Raw genomic sequence first — 22,556 nt, forward strand, 5'->3', positions numbered from 1 at the left:
GTGCGTGGACCCTGGATACGGACGTCAGTGATGGGCGGCGAATAGTAGCTCGTCCCTGACTGTGCCACTGTGTACTTGGGCCCCCACTTGCAGGAAGGGGGCTTTATCACTGCACCTACCAAACAAAGGACATCTATGAAACTCCTGTAGCAGAGCGTCAACAGGGAGAGCCAACTTCTTTTCTTTCTTCTGCCTTCTCTGTTCCCCTGCCCCCCTTCTGTTGCTTCTTTTACTCCTGATGGAGAAGGAAGAGCAGCTGGCTGTTCAGGCTCCATGGGGTTCCTTCTGTGGCACCCCTCAAGCCTTCTCTACTCAGACTCCTTGGTGTTTCTTAGGATTTAGGCATGCGGAGGGTGAGTCACTCAACTCTTTCCTCCATTCAAACCTTCTCTCTTCCCTCTGTTCAGTGTACCCCAGCTTCTGCTTCCCGCCATCTCTGATGGGTATTCAGTTGATCTGCAAGTTTCCTTGCCAGTACAGATAATCCCAAACCCTAGGATGCCCCCAAAGTCTCTCCCTAATGTGGTTCTACTGAGACAGAGGTTAAAATAAATTTGTGGTCCCTAACAGCTCCAACAGGCAATCTGGAAAGGAAAGGCCAGGTTGGACTCATGAGGGGATGGCAGAGCCAGCTAGGCATTAAACAGAGTCAGCTTTTAAGTGCCCATCCCATAGCTCAGGGTTGGCAAGCTAGGAACTATGGCCCAGATCTGGCCGGGTTCTGTATGGCTCTGATGCAAAGAATGATTCTTATATTTTAAAGGGTTCTTTAAAAAAAAAAAAAGCAAGGAATAATAGGCAATGGACTATGCATTTGGCCAAACCTAAAATATTTACTCTCTGGGCCTTTACTGGAAAAAGTCAGGGCAACTGCAACAAACTGCAAACCACAGGGACCTGTCTTCGTTTAATAGGTTTTGTCTTTTCAAAGACAGTGGCCTGGCATCAAAGACATCTTTACAGACACATCACCCAAAGCAGTGATAGTGAAGAGAAAGATAAACAGCTGGGACTACATCAAATTAAAGAGCTTCTGCACAGCAAAAGAGACAATAACAAAAACAAAGAGAAACCCCACCAACTGGGAGAACATTTTTGCACACAACACTAATGATAAAGGACTGATCACAAAAATCTGCAAAGAGCTGATGAGACTCAGCAACAACAAAGAAAATAATCCAGTCAAAAAATGGGCAGAAGAGCTAAAAAGAAACTTCTCTGAAGAGGAAATGCAAATGGCCAACAGACATATGAAAAAATGTTCAACATCACTTGTAATCAGGGAAATGCAAATCAAAACTACCATGAGATACCATCTCACACCAGTGAGAATGGCACATATTAAAAAAACTAGCAACAACAAATGTTGGCGAGGATGTGGAGAAAAAGGAACTCTTGTGCACTGTTGGTGGGAGTGCAAACTGGTCCAACCACTATGGAGAGCTGTGTGGAGATTTCTGGACCTACTAAACATAGAGCTTCCATATGATCCAGCAATTCCACTCCTAGGTATTTACCCAAAGGACACAGAAACATCAATTCCAAAGAGCACCTGCACCCCTATGTTTATAGCAGCACTGTTTACAATAGCTAAGCTTTGGAAACAACCCAAATGCCCAAAAATAGATGACTGGATCAAGAAGATGTGGTACATATATACCATGGAATATTACTCAGCATTCAAAAAAGATAAACACATGCAATTTGCAGCAACATGGATGGCACTGGAAGGGATCATGCTCAGCGAAATAAGCCAAAAAGAAAAAGAAAAATACCGGATGGTCTCACTCATAGCAGGAATCTAGAAAACTTAAATAAGGGACCAGGAAAATGAATATAAGAAAGTGAAAATCAAAATCAACAAAAAAACTATGAACCAGAGACACTTTTTGGGGGTGGGGGGGGGCGGGAGGGGAAGGATTGGGGTCAGAATGGGGCGTTTGCAATTGTATGGGGGAATATAAAAATAAAATTTAATATTTAAAAAAAAAAAAAAAAAAAAAAATGTGATTAATTGCTATGAATGAATTAAAGTTAAAAAAAAAAAAAAAAGACAGTGGCCTGGGAGCATGCACCACCCCTTCTTATTATGATGGCTCTTCAACCAGGGCCTCTACCGCCATCTCTCAGTGTCTCTGCAAGAAAGCATCAGTCATGTCCTTCTGAGGAGAGGGAGGAGTAAATAATGAGATCAAGCACGTAAGGGATCTCCCTTCGTCCAGCGCTGGGCAGTTAGTGCTGAAGAAGAGCAAGAGGTGATGGTGGGAGGACAGGCCTGGAACAGACAGGCCGGGTGGGCAACCTTCTCTGCCATTTCTGGCTGCATCATCAGAGGCCAGTGTGGTTTATCACCGGGAGTCTCAGTGTTCTCACCTGTCAATCAGGCTAATCCTCGCACCTACCTCACAAGACACGAGGATTAAAGAAAATATGGCAAGTGCTTGACAGAGCGCCTAATGCATGTTGACTTGACGTGACCAGGCCCCCTGGGCAGCCTGGGCTCATGGGGGCCAGGTCGGGGTCTCACCAGGTATGCTCCTTACTTGATGGGGTAGGTCTCATCCTTGCGCCTCTGCTTCTCATGCTGCGGTAGAGTCTCCCAGCCGAAGGTCAGGCTCCAGTCAAAGTTCCCACGGCTATGAACTCTGCCTCCCGGGACAGGCTTGGAGAACTCAAACGTGTTAAGGTTGATGGTGACGATGTCCGGACTCACCACTGCGGTCTCATCCTCGGCGATCCGAGCCAGGAGGGGTTCCAGCCAGCCGTGGAAGCACTCGCCTGCAGGTCCCGAAGGGGAGGCATGGGTCAGGGTCCTGGCCACAGATGAGCCCGTGCCAGGGGGAGACCCAGGAGGACAAGAGGACCCTCTGCCCACTCCCTGGTTATAGGCAGACACAGGCAAGCTCCACAGCTGAAGGGAGAACAGCGTGAGCTCTTGAGACCCTCCTGCTCCCCTTCCCCAAAGGGGCAGGCAGCTTTGGAGGGGGGACCAGAGGTGTCACTCGGTCAACCCAAGTGAGCTTCTGCTTTAGCTTTTGCACAGGAAAGCATGCCCAGCAATTGTGGGGCCACCAGTTGTCAGAGGGCTGAGTGGGCCTCCTGATAAGACATGCCTGTGGCTGGAGTGGAAAAGGATACAAGGAACTGGAGGAAGTCTTGCCACCCGCCCCCCCACCCCGGATCAGCAGCTTAGGAAGGGGCCTTCGTGATGCTGTGGGACAGCTTTTCATTCTGCCAGGGAGGGGGACCAGACCACCCCAGGCCTCCCGGTGCCAGGCAGGCACTTTTTACTCACAGTGGGCATCCAGGAAGGTGAGCACCTCCGCCTGGGCCACGCTGGCCCCCAGGAGCCGGGCAGTGATCAACCCCTTCCGCTCCTGCTGCCGCACCACCCTCACCACCTGCAGCTGCTTCACGTACTGCTCCAGGTGCTCCTTCAAGTACTCTGGAAGGCACAGCATGGTCGTTGCCAGCTTACCACTGTGTGGCAGACCTAGCCCCCAGGCAGCCAGTCCCAGTGTTCTGGGGCCTCCAACAGCTCAGAGTTTTAAACCTCTTTCGCCTCCTGCACTAACCATTTCCATAGAAGCCAGAGGTGGGGGAGGCAGAGGGAGGAAGTCATCTGTGTGGTCACGCACTCCCTGCTGTCCTTTGCCAGGCCCCTGGCTCTGTAGTGCCCACCCTGGGCCTGTTTACCCAAGCACCTTCTCTATTGTCTGACACAGGAGTTAGCTTTTATTTTGGCCTCAGATAAGCGCACACTTCTGCCAAAGGCTCTCATGCCTCTCCTGTTCTCTGCACCTCTCAGCCACCATCCTCCAGCCTTGGACTCCAGCCTTCTCTCCTTGTGCTTCTGGTGGCTGCGGCAGCAATTTCTCAGCATCTGACTCCCTGTCTCCTGGCTCTGCAGACTGGTCTACTGGGCGGAGCGCACACAATGTTGCTATCTTGCTTGTTGGATCAGCAGAAAGAAGTCTTAGTCTAATCCCCTTTATTACCTCCTCTGCATATGGAATTCTTTATGAAGACGAAAAGTTGTTGAGCAGCTTTTTAATTAAATTTAAAAACATGTACCAAGCGTCTGCCAGGGAGCAGCAATTGCAGGGCAGGTGATCAGGGCCTGGTGGTGCAGGGCGGAGGGAGCCCACAGCAGGGGCAGCCGTCCTGAATTTGAGGGGCATGGGGAGCGTTCTTTGAAGAGAGGGGTCTCTGCTGAGACCCTCTAGCTCCTTCTGAGAGGGGGCTTACTTCATAAGCTGTTACTCAGTCTGAAATCCTCAGAGCATTCAGAAAGAGCTCTATTCTGAGGCCATCCACCTTGAAACATATTCTGAATCCAGTCATGTTTTATTAACTGCCATTTTGGTGTATCTGTGCCACTAAACTGATCTGCAGAATGGAGTAGCCTGTAGTTTTGGACGTGGAGGTGGAGGACAGGGAGACGGAGGAGCGTATCCTTCTCCTCTTGGGCCGAGGGATCAGCCCTGTGTTTCCGTCTTGCTTTGAACACAGAGTTACACAAACAGAAGGGCTGGAAGCAAGTCAATGGTCTCTCTGGTCTCTCACTCTCATTCATTTACACACACACTCACACCCCTCCCCCCAACCCTTGCTCCAGTACTTGAGTGCCTACTGTGTGCCAGCCACTGAACTAGGTGCTTTCATGTTGACTTTCTTATTTAATCTTCTCTACAAAGGTTAAAACACTGAAACAGGGAGTGCTGTTCCCAATACTCATGAGTCCAAAACAGGCTTCTGTGGCAGCTTTGGCCTAGCACTCCTTAGCAAACACAGTGTGTGCCCAGGTGGCAAGCACCATCCTGGGTAGGGAGGGGCCTGGCCTGGATCCTGCCTTCAAGGAGCTACCAGACTCCTGCTCCAAACACCACCCCAAGCACTGGCTCTAGCAGAAAGGAGGAGGGATCCCAACCAGAAGCCTTATCTTCTCTGGGGCTGACGTTCCTCTGAGACTCACGGGAAGTTCGTGGACAAAGTATCATAGGAAGTGGCTTTTGTGGTAAGAGACTGTGAAGCGCTGAGCCGTGAAGCCCAGCGGGGCCTGAGCTGTTCAGAGCCCTCCCCGACTTCCTTCCTGTCTCAGGTGGTTGGACCCAGCGATTCTGAGCATCAACCTCAGGCCCTTCTGGGGAGTGCCCTTAAATAAGAAGGGCCCTTAAGTAATGCTCTTCATGACAGTCCTCACTGGTCACATACACCCCGGAGAGGAGTGTGGGGACACAGACAAGCACATCCATGCTCTCTTACTTTCTCCAAAGCAGCCTCCTAATTTGGGGTCAACACCCTACTGCCCAAACCCAGCTTCTTTCCTCACACCTGGAGACTCCTGTGGCCCGCAACACTCACACCTCGCTCAGTCCCACGGTTTGAAACGCCATCTAAAACTCCCGGGGCAGTTTTCCTGGCCTTGTCATCTTGACTTGGATGTCTAATAGGACCACAGATCTAACATGCCCCAAATGAACTCCAGATGCCCCCCCAAACCTGGTCCCTGGTCTCCCCAAAGTCCTGCCAGTTGCTCTAATCTAGGAGTGAGCTGGGGTCTCCCCTTTCACCACCTCGCACTAGCACTCCATCAGAAAGCACCGCCAGTTCTCTGACCCATCACCCCAGCAGAGATTTCCCAACAGGTCTCCGGCTCTGTCTGCATCACTCTTCCTAATCTGCTCTCCACATGCAGCCGCAGCAAGCCGCAGAATTCGCTCTTAAAACTTGAAATCAGGGGCCTCCCTGGTGGCGCAAGGGGTTAAGCACTGCACTATGAAGCAATCCGCAGCCTCTGCAGCACGAGTTCTATCCCCGGCTGGCCAGGGAGAAACCCACATGGCACAGCAGACCTCTCCTGTCTCGCCCGCTGCTCCCCTCAGCAGTGTATTTCATCAGTCTGCCTGTTCTGTTCCCCACTGTCTCTGGTGAGTCCTCTCACACACCCCCCCCCACATCTCTGGCCTGTACCCCAGCTCTTGTATGCATAAATAAATGAATCTTAAAAAAAATATTAGCACCTTAAAAAAAAACAAAAAACCTCGAAATCAGAACATGTAACTCCAGTGGTTCTAAAACTGCACTTCAAAACAAATCTAACGGTATAGTAGTTCCACAAAAATTAAACAGAGTTACCATGTGATCCAGTAATTCCACTTCTGGGCATAGACCCCAAAGAAGGGAAAGAAGAGACTCAAACAAAACATGCACACACCCCTGTTGACCGCAGCGCTGCTCACAGGAGCCAACATGGCAAAACCATGTCCACGGGCAGGTGGGTGGGTGAACGGACACAGACACATGCAGTGAAGCAGTCATCCTTAACAAGGAGGAAATCCTGACATGGGTGAAGCATGATGCTTAGCGAAATAAGGCAGCTACAGAAGGACAATACTATATGGTTCCACTTCTAGGAGTCTGTGTCCAGGGTCAGACTCTGGGTGGGGCGGGGGGAGGGGTGAAAAACCTCTCCAGCCTGACACCGGGCCACTTCTTGATATCCCCCAGTGTCAAAAACCCACACACCCAAGGTCATAGAGCAGCTGCAGGCATCTGATAAGGCCCAGAGAAAGGACACTGTATCTCAGCAGAGACACAGCTCTGGTTTGTGTGTGTGTGAAATAAGAACCAGTTAATCTGATCAAACAGTCAAACATGTGGGAAATTTTATCCTGCTGCGGACTGCAGAGATTTCTGATCATGGATCTGAGGTATTTTTTCCCCCTTTCTCCAATGAACTGGACATTGCTGAAAATATCGCTGGACTCCAAAAGCCCTCAAGGTAGGATTTGTTTATTTCAGGGCTCACAGTATCCCTGGCATTACATGCAAAAATGTATGTGCACATTGGTGTGGAAATTGTGCACAATTATAGGAAGAGGAAGAGCTTTAGCAGATTTTCAAAGGAGGCTAGAACCCAGAAAAATAAGATTCTGAGATGCTGGAGTTGTCCCAGGAAATAAGCAAGACAACGAGAGAGAATGGGAGCAGGTGTCTGTTGTTAGGGGTCGATCTTTTGAAGGGGCTACTGCAAAGCCCACCCTCCTAGGCACAGTCCACTCTGCCCTTTAGATGCTGCCATGCCAGCCAGCACTACATCACTTGGTCAGAGTTGTCCAACAAGGACCTTGCACATTATGGACGCACAAAGTGACGAGTTAGAACAGTTTAAAATTTGTACCACAGGGTCTCCCGGTGGCGCAGTGGTTGAGCGCTGGGTTGCGAAGCTGCTCACGGCCTCTGCGGTGCCGGTTTGATCCCCGGCTGCTCCCCGGCCACCGGAGGAGGGTCCCACATGGCGCACAGACCTCTCCTGCCGCCCGCTGCTCCCCTCAGCAGTGTCCTTCGGTCCTTCTGCCTGCTCTGCTCCCCGCTCTGGCTCTGGTGAATTCTCTCACCCTCCCGCGCTTCTGACTGTACCCAGTGCTTGTATAAACCAAACAAACAAACAAACAAACAAACAAATAAATAAAACATGCCTCTATAAAAAAAATAAATATAAAAAAATTTCTACCACATATGATTCAAGGGAAGATGCTTCAGAAGAGTAGACAGCAGAAAGTTGCGGGGAGGGAGGATTATAAGAGAGCCCATTTGAAAGGAAGGGCAGGTGAGACACTTGCTGGACTCCACACACCTATTCCTCCCTACTAAGGCTCCCCGGAGGCCACTCCCAAGCCCCATCCACCTCTGCCAAATTCTTGCTCCTCCCTTCTAGAAGCCTAATCTCTGTTCCTTGCCCACCAGACCTTTTCCGGTCATGTCACCAGACCCTGACACTTACTTGCCTTTGTTTTTTCAGTGTGCAGGGTTTCTGTCCTCCCTGGGAAGATGTGAGCTCCCTGAAGAAATGGAGTCAACACTGCTCACCAGCGCCTCCTTCTACTGCCTTCCACTGGCTTTCCAGCCTCTGCTGGTTTTGAGCACCACCTCCAACCCAGGGAGCAAGAGGGCGGCTGGGGAAGGTGAGGAGGGGCAGGACCTCTACTGGAGTGCCCTGGGGTCCACACTGGCGAGAGTGGCACCGGAGCCCAGCTGCATGAGCTCCAGACCTGGCCTCTGCTCCCAGAGGCGCCAGGGCTAATGGTGCAGGGTCCATAGTCCCTTTCCTGATTGTGGCATCACCCCATTTTCAGGTGATGTTAAGAACTTCCTTTCTGATTTGGGGTCCTCTGCCTCTCTGCCTGACAGTTACCTGTCCCACCCCACCCCCCGCCAAAGCTGCCATCCCTCTGAGACAAGGTCACTCTTCAGTTTAAACACCTTCAGTAACTCCTCTTTTTTTTTTTGAAGTAAGTACTTTTACCATGGCATAGATTTCAATTCATCATCTTTTTTAGTGTCATTTCCTACTACAAACTGAAGCTTCAACCACATCAAAACTCATAAATTTTCCCAAACACACCTCTGTCTCTAGGAGTCTGCTTCTACCATCCCTCCTCCAGAAACTTAACACCCCTGCACTCTCCCTAGACACCCATCATCCACCCCAGCCCTGTGGCCTGCTCCAGCCCCGCAGCGCAGCAATCACCCCTGCTGGTTTCACAGCCCTGTTCCGGCACAAGGGAAACATGACTCTAATGTTTATGGGATTCTCACGCTGCTAGGTTGTCAGTGGTATGTGAATCATCTGTCTCCTGCCCACCATGTGATGGGGACTATTGTCTCCAATTTTAGTAGAGGAAAGTGAGGTTCAGAGAAGCTACGAGTCTTGCCCATGATCACAGAGCAAGGGAAGAATCAGACAGTTTCTGAACACCTGAGTGCCAACTCTCCAGGCCACATCCCTGCCCGTCCTTTATTTAGGGCCATGTTGCATCCACGCCGCTGTGGCTGGCTCTGTAGGTGGCCAGCTGACTGACGAGCGCTGTGAGCCTGCTCAGGGCAAGCTCCATCTCACTTGTCATTTGTCAAGGGAGGTCAGTGCCCTATAGCTGGGTCAGTGCCAGGCACAAGGCACTCATTAGATGTTTGTGGAACTGCTTTGAAGGCAGAAGTTTAGGAAGCAACCTTGCTTGCTTCTTGACAACAACAGCAAAAGGGGGCTCTGAGTAGAATCCTCCAGACTGGGCTAGCAGGGGAGAAACCGAGAGGAAGGCCGCGCTTTGCCACCACCTGTCCCAGCTTTTCTGATTTGCTTTGGGCGTGGCTAGGGTTGCGGTCCACTTGTCCCTTCCCCACCTTCCTCATTCACCTGCCTCCTTCCTCTCCTGGCCTTTTTGATGAGCTATGACTCTAAGCAACAGGCCCTTGGATGGTGCCAGCCCTCGAGAGAACTTTCCCCGCTTCCTGGCATTGGGGAGACCCCAGCCCCCTCCCGGAGGCCCCTGCAGCCTTACCCTCTGTGCTGGCATCATCCACCAGTATGATCTCCTTCAGCAGGATAGCAGGGGTGGTGTGTAGGACACTGTACACCGTTCGCAGCAGCGTGGACCAGGCCTCGTTGTGGAACACAATGACAACGCTGGTAGCAGGAAGTGGGGGGCAGCGCCGGAACTTCTGGTCGACACATCTGGAAGGATGAAAGTGTAGCTCCAGCTTCCCAGGTCCCTGGGAGGCCCACGGGTATGGAGGGCTTGTCCACAGGCTTCCTTCAGCATCTTCCAACCCTCAGAGCACGAGTTGGGAGTTGGAGTTGTGAGCCTGTTCCTGGCTTAGCCTGTGTTGGCCCGTGCCGAGGTCCCAGCAACCCACTCAAAGTCTGGGCTCAGCTGTGAGGCTGAGGGCTCCCTCCATGCTCCCCTCCATTCCCTCATTAGGTCTGGGGGTTCCCAGGACTGAGTCTCTCATGTGTCATGAATAAAGTGAATCCCATCTAGAGATCCCAGAGGGGTCAGCTAGAGGAGGCAAAGTGACTACGGTTTCCTTACCTGCTGAGAGGAAAAGGTTCTTCTACTTACAACTTACAGTTCCTCTCAAATCCATTTCTCATTCGTTCCCTGTGGTCTGATGCTACCATCGGTCCATTTCCTGTGACCTTTCCTTGATCCTCATCTACTCTAACCACTGTGCACTTGGCCACGCTGCCCCTCCTGACACGCCATCTCGGTGGAGGTGGGAATGTGTAGATCCTGGATCTCATACTGGACTCGGGTGGGAACGTGTAGATCGTGGATTCATGTGGCCCAACACCTTTCCTTAACCCCTTCTTCAGGTCACAGACACTCCCCAGGAGACTCTCAAACTTCCTGCCCTGTCTGTCCTCACACCCAGTGTCTTTCCTTCTCAGGCACTCCTGAGGCTCCAGGTGTCTCTGCATCCTGGGACTTTGGTGCCTGATTCAAGTCTGAGGAATCCCAGGTTCATAATCCTCAAGAATCATGAATAGGGGGGTGGGGCAGTAATGCTGCCCCAAAGGGTAACATTACTAAGTGGAAAAAGACAACGTCACAATGAGGAAGACAAAGTCTTTAAAGTGAGGAGAGTGTGATGAACCCGGCCATGGCAGCATTATAATGAGGTGGCGTCAGGGCAAAGGGCTAAGTGCAAGATTGAGAAGATGAACTGTTCCAATAAAGGCTGGAATGAATTCAAGGCCCTGTAGGCCTTCACCCAGGAAGAGTGGAGACAGCCCCGACCACCTGGGCCTCTGTTGGGGAAACACCCCTTCCTCAACAGCTCGGCTTCAGGGTCCATGGTCTCTGGGCTCAGGCCTCAGCAGGGGGCAAGTCCACTGAATCTGCAGCCTGGACTCAGCCCCTCCCGGTCACCTGTGTTCCAGGTCCTGGGCTCAGGTCCTGAGCCCAGAGCCTCCTGCTGGGTCCTGAGATCTTTATAATCGCATTTCACTCTCACAGGTCTCCCTGGACCTGTGGCCTGATCATAATTCTCTTGAACCGCAACCCTTGGGATAAGGGCAATAGGTCAGGAAAAAATTGAGGGCTCTGAGGGAATTCTTGCCCATATTCTAAACTCTCCTTCAGCACTTCACCTGGTGCGTGGCCAGTGGTCATGGCTTTGCAGTCACACACACCTTGCGCTGAATGCTGGCCTGGCCTGGGGACTCCGGGGCTACTTACTCAGGCGGCCGGGTGTCTGGCCCCAGGGCTCTCTGCAGGGAGATGCGGTCGCTGGCGAAGGCATTGAAGCAGTGCTTCTTATAGCCCCTTTCCTTTTCTTGGGTCTCCAAGGGGGTCCACTCACTCTTCTGAAATGCTTTCCCATCTGCCCCAGGGCTGCTGGGGTCCTGCGGCGGCCGTTCCCAGAAGGGCTTCAGCTCAGCCGGGGTGTAGAACCCAGGGAGGCAGGACTGGTTTTTGGAGACCTGTGTCTCTTGGGGCTCTGGAGCCCTGATCTGGAGCTTGGGCATCGAATCTCTTAGGTTGTTCATAGCCCCCAACATGAGGTCCAGCATGTGATCCTTCTGGTTCACCAAGGATTTCAGCCAGGGTTTCTCTGTGTCCTGTTCTCTGCTGCTCACATCCCTCTGCATGATGAACAGGAAGAGCACAAAGGTGCTGCCCACAACAGCCAGGCGCAGGCGCATGTGGCGTCTGCCGAGGAGTCTCATCCTGTGGAACTGGGGACCACGAGCCAGGGGCAGCTCCACGTGCTGGGCCCAACTGGGAAATGGCCGGACACGCTGTAGTGATCACACCGTGGGACCTCTGCCTGGGAAGGGAGGAGGGGGAAGAGAAATGAGCCATGGCAGGGCTGGTGAAGGGGTGGGAGTTGGGGTTCAGGCTCCGTGTCTGAGTGGCCACGCCCCCCCAGTCCAGTGACTCACTTCACTGTGTCTGCATTTCCTCCAGCCATAGTGAGGAGACTGGACCCTAAGATTCTGACATTCATGGATCTAGAAGAACTGGAACACAGAGGTGCTACATGAATAGATTTAATTAACATAATCACTTTGGCATTATCAAGTAAAATTTAAAATATACAAGGCCTATGACCCCACAATTACACCCTTAGTTTTATGTTCCAGATAAATTCTGGTGTGAGCCAAGAAGCATGAACCAGAAGGTTTCTAGAAGCACTAGTCAAGCAGAAAAACTTAGAAACAATTCCCATGTCCATCAGGAGTACAATGAAGGGAGGGCGTGTGAACTCTCTGCTGCGAGTGCCCTACGGCAGTGCCAAAGGCGAAACTCTTCCATGTGCAACAATACAGAAGCGGAGTGGACAAGCAAGTTGCAGAAAGATACCCAGTTCATGGAAAATTTAAAAGCATGTAAAACTTTTATTTACATGCTTGTGTATGAACACAAAAATGAATAAATGGTAAAACTATGAAGAAAACCAGAGAATTGATGAAGCTAACGATTCTGAAGAGGGAGAGAGAAGTGTGGATGGTGACGCTTGGGAACTTCAAAGGAAAGTGTTTTGTCTCACAGGGGATGGTAGCCGTTGGCCATGCTATAAGTGATTTATAAACATTCTTTTGTCTACTCATTGAATTTAAAATATTTTTTTTAAAAAATGTAATCTTCGGGCCTCCCTGGTGGTGCAGCGGTTGAGCGCTGGGTTGCAAAGCTGCCCGCAGCTTCTGCAGTGCGGGTTCGATCCCCGGCTGCTCCCCGGCCACCGGAGGAGGGTCCCACATGGTGCGCAGACCTCTCCTGCCGCCTGCTGCTCCCCTCAGCAGTGTACTTCGGTCCTTCTGCCTGCTCTGCTTCCCGCTCTGGCTCTGGTGAATTCTCTCACCCTCCCCGCTTCTGACTGTACCCAGTGCTTGTATAAATAAATAAATAAATAAATAAATAAATCTTAAAAAATATATATATATAACCTTCAATGCACCTTCCAGGCAGGAAGGTGATTCTGCCCCCAGACATATGATTCCACAGCTCAGAGGATGACTGTCTGCAAAACTTCCCGGGACCGCTCGGGAAGAGGAAGTCTCACTGGTTAGACATTAGCCTTTGGGAGTGACAGGCCTGGACACGAATCCCAGTTCTACCCTTTGTAATAATAATAGCACCTAATCCTGCGGGTTCTTATAGGGATTAAGTTTGATAAAATAATTAGTGGATAAAGCTTAGCAGTTTCTGCCCACAGTACATTCTCAAAAAGTGTTAAGTGTTTATCATCAGCAAGCATAGTGTTCCTTGGCCAGATTAATCTAAGCCTCAGTTTTCTCATCTACAAAGTGGGGGTAACTAATAGTTAACTCACAGGGTTGTGGCACGGACTAAATCAGAGATAATGTGTGTAAAGTACTCTGCAGAGTGCCTGGCACATACTAAGTCCTCAATAAATGGTATCAATTATTTCTGTTATTATAATAAATCCTTGCTCAGCTTCCCAGCAGTTACCCTCAACATGTTGGCCAAAGTCATTCTCATCACCCTGTGGCATGACTTGCTTACAAGTAACTCCAGTTGAACTATTTAATGCTGTTTTTTTAAAACAAGCTCCTGCCTGGGGAGAAGCCTGGTGTCCAGTGTCTCCAGGACCGGGGAAGGCTTAGCCACTCTGGTCTCAAGGGGGAGGTGGTTTCTCTCTGGGCTGAGGGAGACAGGTGGTCTTCTTTTATAACATCAGATTCATGGCAGCAGCAGAAATAAAAGAGAATGAAATCTCTTTGAGTGTCTATTTTGTATTAGGAGAGTAGGTTTGTTCCTTCTGCCAGTATAGATGAAATGCTTTCTAAATGTCAGGGACTCTCAGATGGGAAATACAGAGATGCACAAGCTCAGCCGACAAGGAGCACATAGTCAACTGGGAAAGGCAGATTTCAAAAGCAAATCACCTGGTGAAAAGACAACACGAAAGGGGCACCCTTGGGTGCTGAGGGAAAGATCATGCAGGAAACTCAGCAAGTGGGGGAGGGTGGCAGCTGTCTGTCCCATAGGGGAGAAGCTGGGTTGAGCACTAACCCACAAGCGGGAGTTAGCCAGGCAAGCTGAGCACATTCCAGGCAGCGGGATCAGCACATAGAAAGACCTCAAGGTGGAGACAACAAGGCCGACGGGTATGGGGAACGGAAGTGGGGGGGTGGCAAGTAGTTTGCTGTGGTGGGGATGCGAAGTCTGAGGGGAATGGCAGATGGGCTGGGAGAGGCGGCTGTGACCAAGTTACCAAGCCAAGGAGTTTACCCTTGACCTGAGGTAGATACATGAAAGATCCTTGGGATCTGGTGAAGGTGACCCCTGGTTGGTAGCTGGATGGCCAGCTAAGAGGGGCTTGGGGGTCTGACCCAAGATGGCAGCAGCATTGATGAGGAGTGAGAATTGTGCTAGGAAAACTCCCTTGGGTGACAGGGTGGGCTAATTCACTCCATCTGGGACACAGAGGGACACTGAGAGGTTTTTAAAAGGATTTTTAAAATTGAGTTGGAGAATAGGAATGAGTAGCGCCAGGGTCAGGGAGCACCTGTCCAGGGAAGGACAGAAGCATGAAAAGAGATTTTTCACTGAATACCCTCTCGTACTTGAGCTGACTGCATTGTTTATCCAGAAATTTATAAAACTAAAAGTTAACCATAGCACAACCGTAAGTACCAAGTTAAGAGAGGCAGAGTTTCCTGTGGGCTTGAAGGCTTTACAGAGGAAATGGGTAGAGATGCACCTCAGGTGTGGAGGCAGTTTCCTGTCCCAAGGTTGAGTGAGCTATGCTGGGCCAGCACAAGGGCTTCTGCTTGAGCCAGACACTTCATCACTTCTAGAACTGCCCAGCAAAGCATAAGAAAAGGTCCCTCAGCAAGAGAAAGTGTTTACCATCCTGCATCCTCCCTGATCCTTTTTGTTTACCTTTGCTCTCCAGCAAGAAAGAGGGAGCACTGTTAGAATCAAAGGCATGGTGGGCCTCTCTGGTGGCCTAGGGGTTAAGTTTCAGTGCTATCACCTCTATGGCCTGAGTTCGATCCCCTCCCAGGGAGCTGGCCCACATATGGTGCAGCAGACCTCTCTTAGCATCAGTAGATCCACCTGTTCTGCTCCCCACTCCATCTCTGGTGAATCCTCTCACCCCCGGCAATTCTGGCCTACACCCCAGTTCTTCTCTTCAAAAATAAATGAAATCTTAAAAAAAATGAGAGAAACAAAGGCATGGTAATAGCTTATTTTCTAGCTGCTGCCAATTGTTGAAGACTCACCTTCTCCAGGAAGGCCTCCCTGACTGATTCACTCAGAATCACCAATCACTCAGGTCACTCCAATTCCCTTGTCCTCGCACTGCCCCGTGGTACCTTGCAGTGGGGTTCACCTTTGTTCTTTTTATTTGCCTTGGAGAGAGAAAATGCCAGAGTTCAACAGGCCCTTTCTAGGTATCTGCTCTCTGGATCCAATCTGGCTGTCTAAGACTTTCTCTTTGGAGCCTATATTTCCTCAAGGTACTAACCACATCCTGAAATGAAATGAGACACCTGTTATTAGTCTTGGCAGTAAGGGCCTTGGTCTCTAGTTTGTTTGCTTAGCGTACGGGCATTTGGAAATAGTCCTTTAGAAGAGATACCTACTGGGATGGAAGCCAGATGCTTTGGGATTAAGGATCCCTGCTCTCTGCATAGGAAACAATTCCCAGAAGTGTGGTTAGCAAGGTCCTTCACCATCCCTGGTGAAGGAAAAGCGCCTACTGTAACACTTTGTCAAGTACAGGGAGGGCCTCCCAGAGTCCTGGCTCCAGGGTCCTCGGTAACGCCCTGTCCCTGTATGTACTTCCTTATAACCAGTAGGTAAACCAAGAGAAAGGAAGACAAGGACTTCCTCGCTTCGGGCTCCCACGGCCTGGCCTCTGAGTCCACTGGGCAGTGTACCCACAGCCTTCACACACTCACTCCCTTTGCTGTGCTGAGCATTTGTTCACAACCTTTCCTCTTCCATCACTCTTGGGACCACAACACTCCTTGGTTCAGGAGTGAGATGATGCCAGAAAAGCCGCTTCTCCTGGGAAGCCTTCCTTGACTGAACAAATAGGACCGACTTCCTTGGCCCCACCAGCCAGAGCAATAATTTACCTTGTCCCACTGATAACCCTGTGTCTATCAAACTATTGACTGCAATGACTGTGAAATAATTTGAACTGCCTGCAGTTAATCTGTTTCATGTTGCAAATCAACATGAAAAAAAATCTTTAGAAGAGCAGAATAGAATAAAAAAGAAAAATACCGGAAAGTGTACTGTATGAAATAAGAGTAAATACTGTTTTTGTTAAAATTTCATTTCAGAGTGTGGGTAGCTAGACAGATAGGTAGACAGATAATACACACAGGATACATTATATAACAGAGTGCACCTAAAGTCTTAGTGTGGTTTTAAGCATTAATAAATTCAGAAGTATAAATGCTGCACACTTACAAAGAATATCATTTTTAAGTTGTCTTTACATTTCTTTTACCTTAATTTTATAAATTTGGACAATATTTTTTTAATGTTTGTACCAGTCCATTGACAATGACGAACAGTTCCTGATACAAATGAACAGTAGAAAATTTATTATTCAAAATTCATATAACTCAATAAAGGTGAAAGAAATGTAAATGACGACATTTTCAAATGATACTTTCCACGTGATCCAAGTGCAGAATAGCCCTACGACTTTTGTGACACCTTGTCATACATAAGTCTTGTTAAATGTTTCTTATTTGGGTCCAGTCAAAGCAGGTTAAGGCTAGTGATGCAGTGGGGTCCCTCAGGAGGTCTCCCCAGGGCCCCTAGCAGAATCCACACCTCCCTTGCCCTGCCCTTAGCAGCCTATTTCTCCTGCCTGGCCTCCTCGCAGCCTGCCTGTGTCCGAGCAGTCTCTCCTCCCAGCCTTCACCAAGCATCACTTGGAAAGTCTAACATAAGCTTTTTAGGTAGTCGGGGTCCCACAGGCTTGTAAACAGGGATGAGGCCAAAGCGGTTAAAGTGACCATTCCCAGCTCCCATGGCGAGCACTGTCCACCTTGCAGCCTCCACTAAGTGACGCTTTCCGTGGACTTACAACAAATACTTAAACGGCGTGATGTGCTGGCCACTCTGTGTGGGTCTGTCTCGAGTCCAGCACCCCCATTTTACAGGTGAGGGCAGAGAGGTGAGTGGCTTTTCCAGGGCCATGCGGCTGGTGACCGACCCAGCAGTTACTGGGCTCCCCACGCCTGGTCCACAGCTCTGTCCCCACACTAGTACCTCCTCCTGGGAGGTCAGTGGGGAGTGTAGCTCTCATGGGTCAGCGGGGAGTGTAGCTCTCATGAGCTGGGGCAGGGCTGTTTTTTCTGAGGCTTCCTCATTCCATTCCACTTCCCCACCCCGACTCCCACCCAGGACTACAAGTGCTTTAGAGATGCCAAAGTCGGACTCCCTGGCAAAATTTCGGCTTTAGTGAAACCAGGGTCAGTGACCCGGGACAGCCCTCGCCGGCCAGGTGGCCTCCCTGGAACAGCGTTTCTTCCTGCCTGCTAGCGAGCCGCTCTCCTCCCGGAGAAGGGAGACGTGGCAGCCAGGAAGCCAGCAGGCCGACATCACCACAGAGATGTTTGCTCAAGTTCCCCAGACAGACTGAGGCTCAATTACAGGTTTCTTCGAAAAGGGTTGGCTGTCGCCACTCCACGGAGGGAGCAGGTGCGGGGAGCTAGACATCACGTGGTGGGGGCAGGTCAACGTGAAGCTGCCGACAGGGTGGAGGGCTGAGGCTGTCTTAGACACGTGATTCGGCCTTTCTTCCTTGAAGCAACTTTCTCACTCTCTCTCACCATCAAACCCAGCGCTTACTTCACTTCCTGTCTTCTCATGCTGTGAACAGAGCAGCAAATTAGCTCCTCCAAACCCCTCCTTCCACCTCTGACCCTTTTGATGACGATGCTGGGAGGGTTTCGCTTTTCCCCATAATTACACCTTCAAGACTCTTCAGCTGCCCCAAGACGGATGGTGGTACCGTGGCTTCTTTTCCCAGAAAAGTTATTTCTGTCACTAGCCTATCAACTATTTCCCTACCGTACCCAGGTTTATATTCTGTTCCCATAGTATTTTAAGTTTAAGTTACCCAAACACAGATTTTCAGTTGAAAAACCCAACTCAGTTTTGCTCACGCTGTATACCCAGTACAGTGCTTGGCATATAATCTGTGCTCAGCGAATAGTTTTTGGTCTATTCCAAGTTCGCAAGGTCACTAAATGCAGGTAATGTGTGAGCAAAGGGAAGCTCAGCATGCAGGGTTTGTGCTGGAGAGCCCCCCCCCCCAGACTGTTGGCCTCCAGGAATCCACCAGCAAAGGAGGTGCCCAGGCTGCTCGAGGAGGGATTCCTGAGTCACCTAGGAGCTATAGGAGCTACCACGAAGATCAGGTTGGGTCGGAGAGAAGGCAAAGAAAAGGAACTTGAATGAGTCTTATCACCTATTGCTCGAGGGTCAGGGAAGGAAGAGGCCAGAAGGGGAATTAGTGGAGGGGAATCCCGAACGCCTGGCTGGTCTCCAAATTGTGGAGAGGAGTTGAAAGGCAGGGACAGAACCGGCTTTTCCTTTTCTCCTCACCCCAGTCTGCTCTTGGCCGCAAGGCCTCTACCCAGGGCCGTGGGATACTCAAAACGCCACACCCTAAACTCAGGGTCTGTGTCCTGCCCCCCAAGTTAGCCTGTCTTCCCAATTTCCTCATCACTGCCAGTGGCATGGAAATCCCTGAAGCAGCCCCTGCCCCTGCCCACTCTCAGGCATGTATTTCTAATCTCTTCTCAATGTCAGGTTCCTTCCACACCCGCTCCCAAGTCCTGCTGACTCATTCCCCATCTCCTGGATCTTCCCCTGCCTCTTTACTCTCAAGACCGTCATCTGAATCTTCAGTCTTATTGCCCAACATCTGGAGGATGAGCAGAGTCCTGCCAGCCTAGGTGCCTCAGGCCTCTCTCCCTGTTGCAGATCAGCCACAGCCATGTCTCCCTAGTCCTGGAGCGCCATGTGGTTGCCGCACAGCCACGTCCTGGGCAGTCTGCTCCTACCTGCTCCTCTCCCTCCCTGGCTAGCTTTCCCTCCTTGAACTCTTCCTTTACATTCTTGCTACTTGAGCCATGTTGCTTTTCTCTTGCAAATTCTCACAAGAAACTCCCCTCCTCCACAGAGCCTTCTTAGACTAAGGTGCATCTGAACTGCCCTCAGTATCCCGGTGTGTTTGTTTCCAAGTTCCACTACCCCATCACATGGGGAGGGAGAGCCAAAAGGCCCAGACATGAAGCACCTAGATCCTGTTTTTTTCTTCCCTCCTAATCCTTAAATCTTGGTCTTCAGTGATTTCCCTGACAGGTCTATTTAGTCTCCCAGTGCCTGAAGCATCCCTCTACCCTGAGGTCCCTGCTACGCTATTCCGCTGCCCTGTCTCAGCCTCGGTTCTCTCTTGCATGCAGAACTGAAGGTGAAGATTGGCTTCTTCCTTTCTTCAAATCGCCCCCTAGGATAGCATCTGCGCCCACATGGGCCACTTACTTAGGCATGCTGGGGCTCTCCCAGAATACAGGACTCATACATGTTATTATTAAACTACTATGTGGCTTTTTCTCTTATCAAAATACAAAAACAAGACCCTAAACCTCTACCTAGGGCTCAGGACCAGGTTGCACAGGGTACAGGGGAACAACCTGACCCCACAGGGTTCTCCGGTGCCACAAAAGAGTCTTCTAACAGTCCTTTTTCTCCCCAGACTGAACCCATCCTTGTTTGCCTGTTACGCAGCACAATTACAGCATTGAGCTGGGCATGGAGACAGGCACTGCCCTGCACTTGACCTCTGTTCAAATCCTCACTCTCATTCCCATCAAATGAAGACACGCGTTTTCCCACAGACGGGCAGAGGGCTGTATGAAGAGCTGGGTGAACCCAGGCTGGGGGCACGGCTATCCCTGGGTCCCCCAGTGCACAGACACCCACACTATTCCCCCCCCCCTTTCCTTACACGTCTTGCCTTACAAATCCCATCACCATTTTTGCTATTACTACTTACCAGGAGAAATTAAGTACCAGTTACCTCCTCATTCTTCACAGAGGAAACCCAAGCACAGGAAGGTTATGTAACTTGACTAGAGCCACACAGCTGAGACGCAGCAGAGGCAGAATTTACACTCAGGCTCACTTCTCCCCAAAGCCCAGGGTTAACCATGACACCACATGCATCTGGCTGGGGCTTGGGCCTTCGCCAAGCATTTTCATATACACCAACTCACTTGCTCCCCACCCAGGGAGTGTTTATGTGATCTGGTGAAGGTTGTACAACCAAATTAGCAACACAGCTGAGTCAGCTGCCTATCTCCATTATACCCACTGCCTCCCTGCACTGGGAGGCCTTGGCTTTGGGGTTAGCTGCCGTAACTGCCCCTGACTTCTGTTCTGGGCCATGGCTATGTGCACTAAGTCACATGTCTTGCCTAGGTTTCTCACAACCGAACTTGGACTAAGATGCTTCTGATCTCAGAGGGCATCTGACAAACCCCAGGGCCTCCACTTTTCAGGCCTGAGTTCTTCCACGCTGCCGTGGGGGCAAGTTAGCTGTCCTGCCTCTGTGGGCCATGATTAGCACAGATGAGGCCATCTGGGGCAGCCCTGTATCCTTCAGGATCCACCAGCCTCAGACTACTTCTGCCCTGTTTTCAGCCCCGGTGCCCCTGAGAGTAGTTTTTGTTTGTCATCGCTGGCATCATTGAGATACAGGAACTAAGGAAGTGCCCGCAATGATTCCGGCTTCTGCTGAATAACCTGAGCCGAGGCACATTTCAAACCCTGTACCTTGGCTTGTACTACTCATCACATGAACTTGTCCGATCCTTCTTACCCATCCCGTGATAAGGAGGGACCCGGTTCATCTGTTGGAGGGGAGAACATGCCTGGGAAGTGCACGCACATCTCTGGTAAAATGATCACAAGCCCCAGGTTTTCGGGTGTCCAGAGCCCTCATCCAGTGCCTGCAAACTGTGCTTGTGGACCTGGAGGTGAGCTGAGAGCACAGTGTTAATACCTTTCCTGGGGTTGTTGCAATAGGCTGGTGGGAAAGGTGGGGGGGGGCCTGTTCTAAGCTATGCAGGCAAACTGTCCCCCACCCCACCTCCACCCACACAGGAGCTCCCTGTCCTATCCTCTGCAAAGGCCAGGATCTGAGATAACTTGCTCTGGGGGAAAGTAACCGACCGTTTCTCTTTTTGGTTAGCCTGGAGCTTGGAATAAGTGACAGATAAATCAGGAAGTTGGTGAGAGTCATAGTCATGAACATGGGTCTCATTTCCTCCTCACAAGACCATGCAGCTCCTGCCCACCACCAAAAGCCCCAGCTCCAGAGGAAGGATGATGGCGCAGGCCGAGACCCCACTCCCACCAGGGTGGCGTCTCTGCAGCTCAGGTGCAACGTGGCACTGGCAGGAGGAAACTTCTCTGAAGGATTTCCTGCACCAGCACACATGGGGGGTCCAATGGGGGAGGGGGTGGGAGGTGACACAGAAGGACTGTGGGGTCTAGGTGGGTGAAGAGGAGGCTGTGAGCCCCAGAGGGCCTGCTATGGCGGGTCCCTCTCCCTCTCCACTCATTCCAGGTTCTGGCTTTGAGCTTCTCTCATCCTTTAAGGATGGTGCAAAGGCAGAGGGGGAGGGGTCCTCCCGAGGGGGCTCTAGAGGCCATCAGGACAGATTGGGGCCACTCTGGCTCAGCCCCTTCATGTTACTTGGGGGGGCGGGGGCCGCTGAGGAGGCGGTGGGGGGCGGCGAGGTGGGGAGCACCAGCTAGCAGGCCTGGAGGGAAGTCTCAGAAGTGCTGGGGTTGTGGGTTCCCAGTCGGGGGCGGGGGGAGGAGGGAAGGGTCTGGGGCCTGCGAGGGTCGGGGGCAGCCTCTGCCACTTACCTGGGGCACCGAGATAGAGCCGGGGCCGCGCGGCCGCGCTGCTCCTGCGATTTCCGACGGGACATCCTGGAGGGCGGGGCGGGGGCGGGCCTTGCTCCGCGGCTGGGGCGCGCCCTACCGCCCGCCCCGGCCAGGTGCCGCCGGCCACCTGCCGCGCCCCGGGGCGCAGGGTGGGGGGCGTCCCTCGGCGCAGGCACCCCGCCCTCGCCGCCGCTGATGGGGTCCCCGCTTCTCCAGGTCTCAGCCCACCCGAGGGTGCAGTTTCCGCGGCCGGCTTCTCAGCGCTGGAAAAGATTGCAGGGTCCTAGTCACCCCAAAGACGACCGAGGAGAGGTTTGCGCGTGGCGCCGCCGGGGGCGCGCAGGGCTCGTCGGGGCGCGCGGAGCTGGGCGCTGGCTGCGGTGCTGGAGAGCGGGCGGCCGGCGAGGGGAGTCCCCGGCTGCGCCGGGCTTGCTTCTCATTGGCAGGTTGATCTGGGCAAGTGACTCTCCCCCTCTCCTCGACCAGAGCGGTTGTTAACTGGGTGCCACCAACCCTGCCGAGGATTTCACAGGCCAGGTCTGAAGTCACCCCCAGCCCTGCAGCGACGATCCGAGCGCGCGCGGGAGGCGCCTCAAGGCACAGCCTGAGAGTGGTCGGTCCCCGAAGCGCCTGTCCACGGCGTCATGTTTCAGATGCAGATTTTTGAGTCCTATCCCCGACCTAAACAAACCAAAACTCTGGATATGGGGTACAGCAATCTTGTGAGGGTTTTTGTTTATTTGTTTTTGTTTTTAAGCCTTCCAGGTGATTCTGGTGCACGATGGATTTTGAGAACCGTTGAAC

The 22,556-nt window shown here is 51.5% G+C and overlaps 1 protein-coding gene across 1 annotated transcript in view; it reads right to left on the reverse strand.

Moving 5' to 3' along the window:
• The window catches only part of GALNT6 (polypeptide N-acetylgalactosaminyltransferase 6), a 30,014-nt gene extending 8,259 nt beyond the window's left edge, over nucleotides 1-21,755 (reverse strand). The window contains exons 1-5 of the mRNA XM_037514766.2: nucleotides 21,732-21,755; nucleotides 11,022-11,613; nucleotides 9,342-9,514; nucleotides 3,296-3,445; nucleotides 2,544-2,778 (exon numbers count right to left, since the gene is read on the reverse strand). Coding sequence (XP_037370663.1) covers nucleotides 2,544-2,778; nucleotides 3,296-3,445; nucleotides 9,342-9,514; nucleotides 11,022-11,512 — 1,049 coding nt within the window. The 5' untranslated portion in view covers nucleotides 11,513-11,613; nucleotides 21,732-21,755. The remainder of the gene's footprint in view (nucleotides 1-2,543; nucleotides 2,779-3,295; nucleotides 3,446-9,341; nucleotides 9,515-11,021; nucleotides 11,614-21,731) is intronic.
• Between the last annotated feature and the right edge of the window lie 801 nt (nucleotides 21,756-22,556).

The sequence above is a fragment of the Talpa occidentalis genome, unplaced genomic scaffold (assembly GCF_014898055.3).
Source record: "Talpa occidentalis isolate TD23 unplaced genomic scaffold, MPIMG_talOcc4v2.1 talOcc4.16, whole genome shotgun sequence".
NCBI lineage: Eukaryota > Metazoa > Chordata > Mammalia > Eulipotyphla > Talpidae > Talpa > Talpa occidentalis.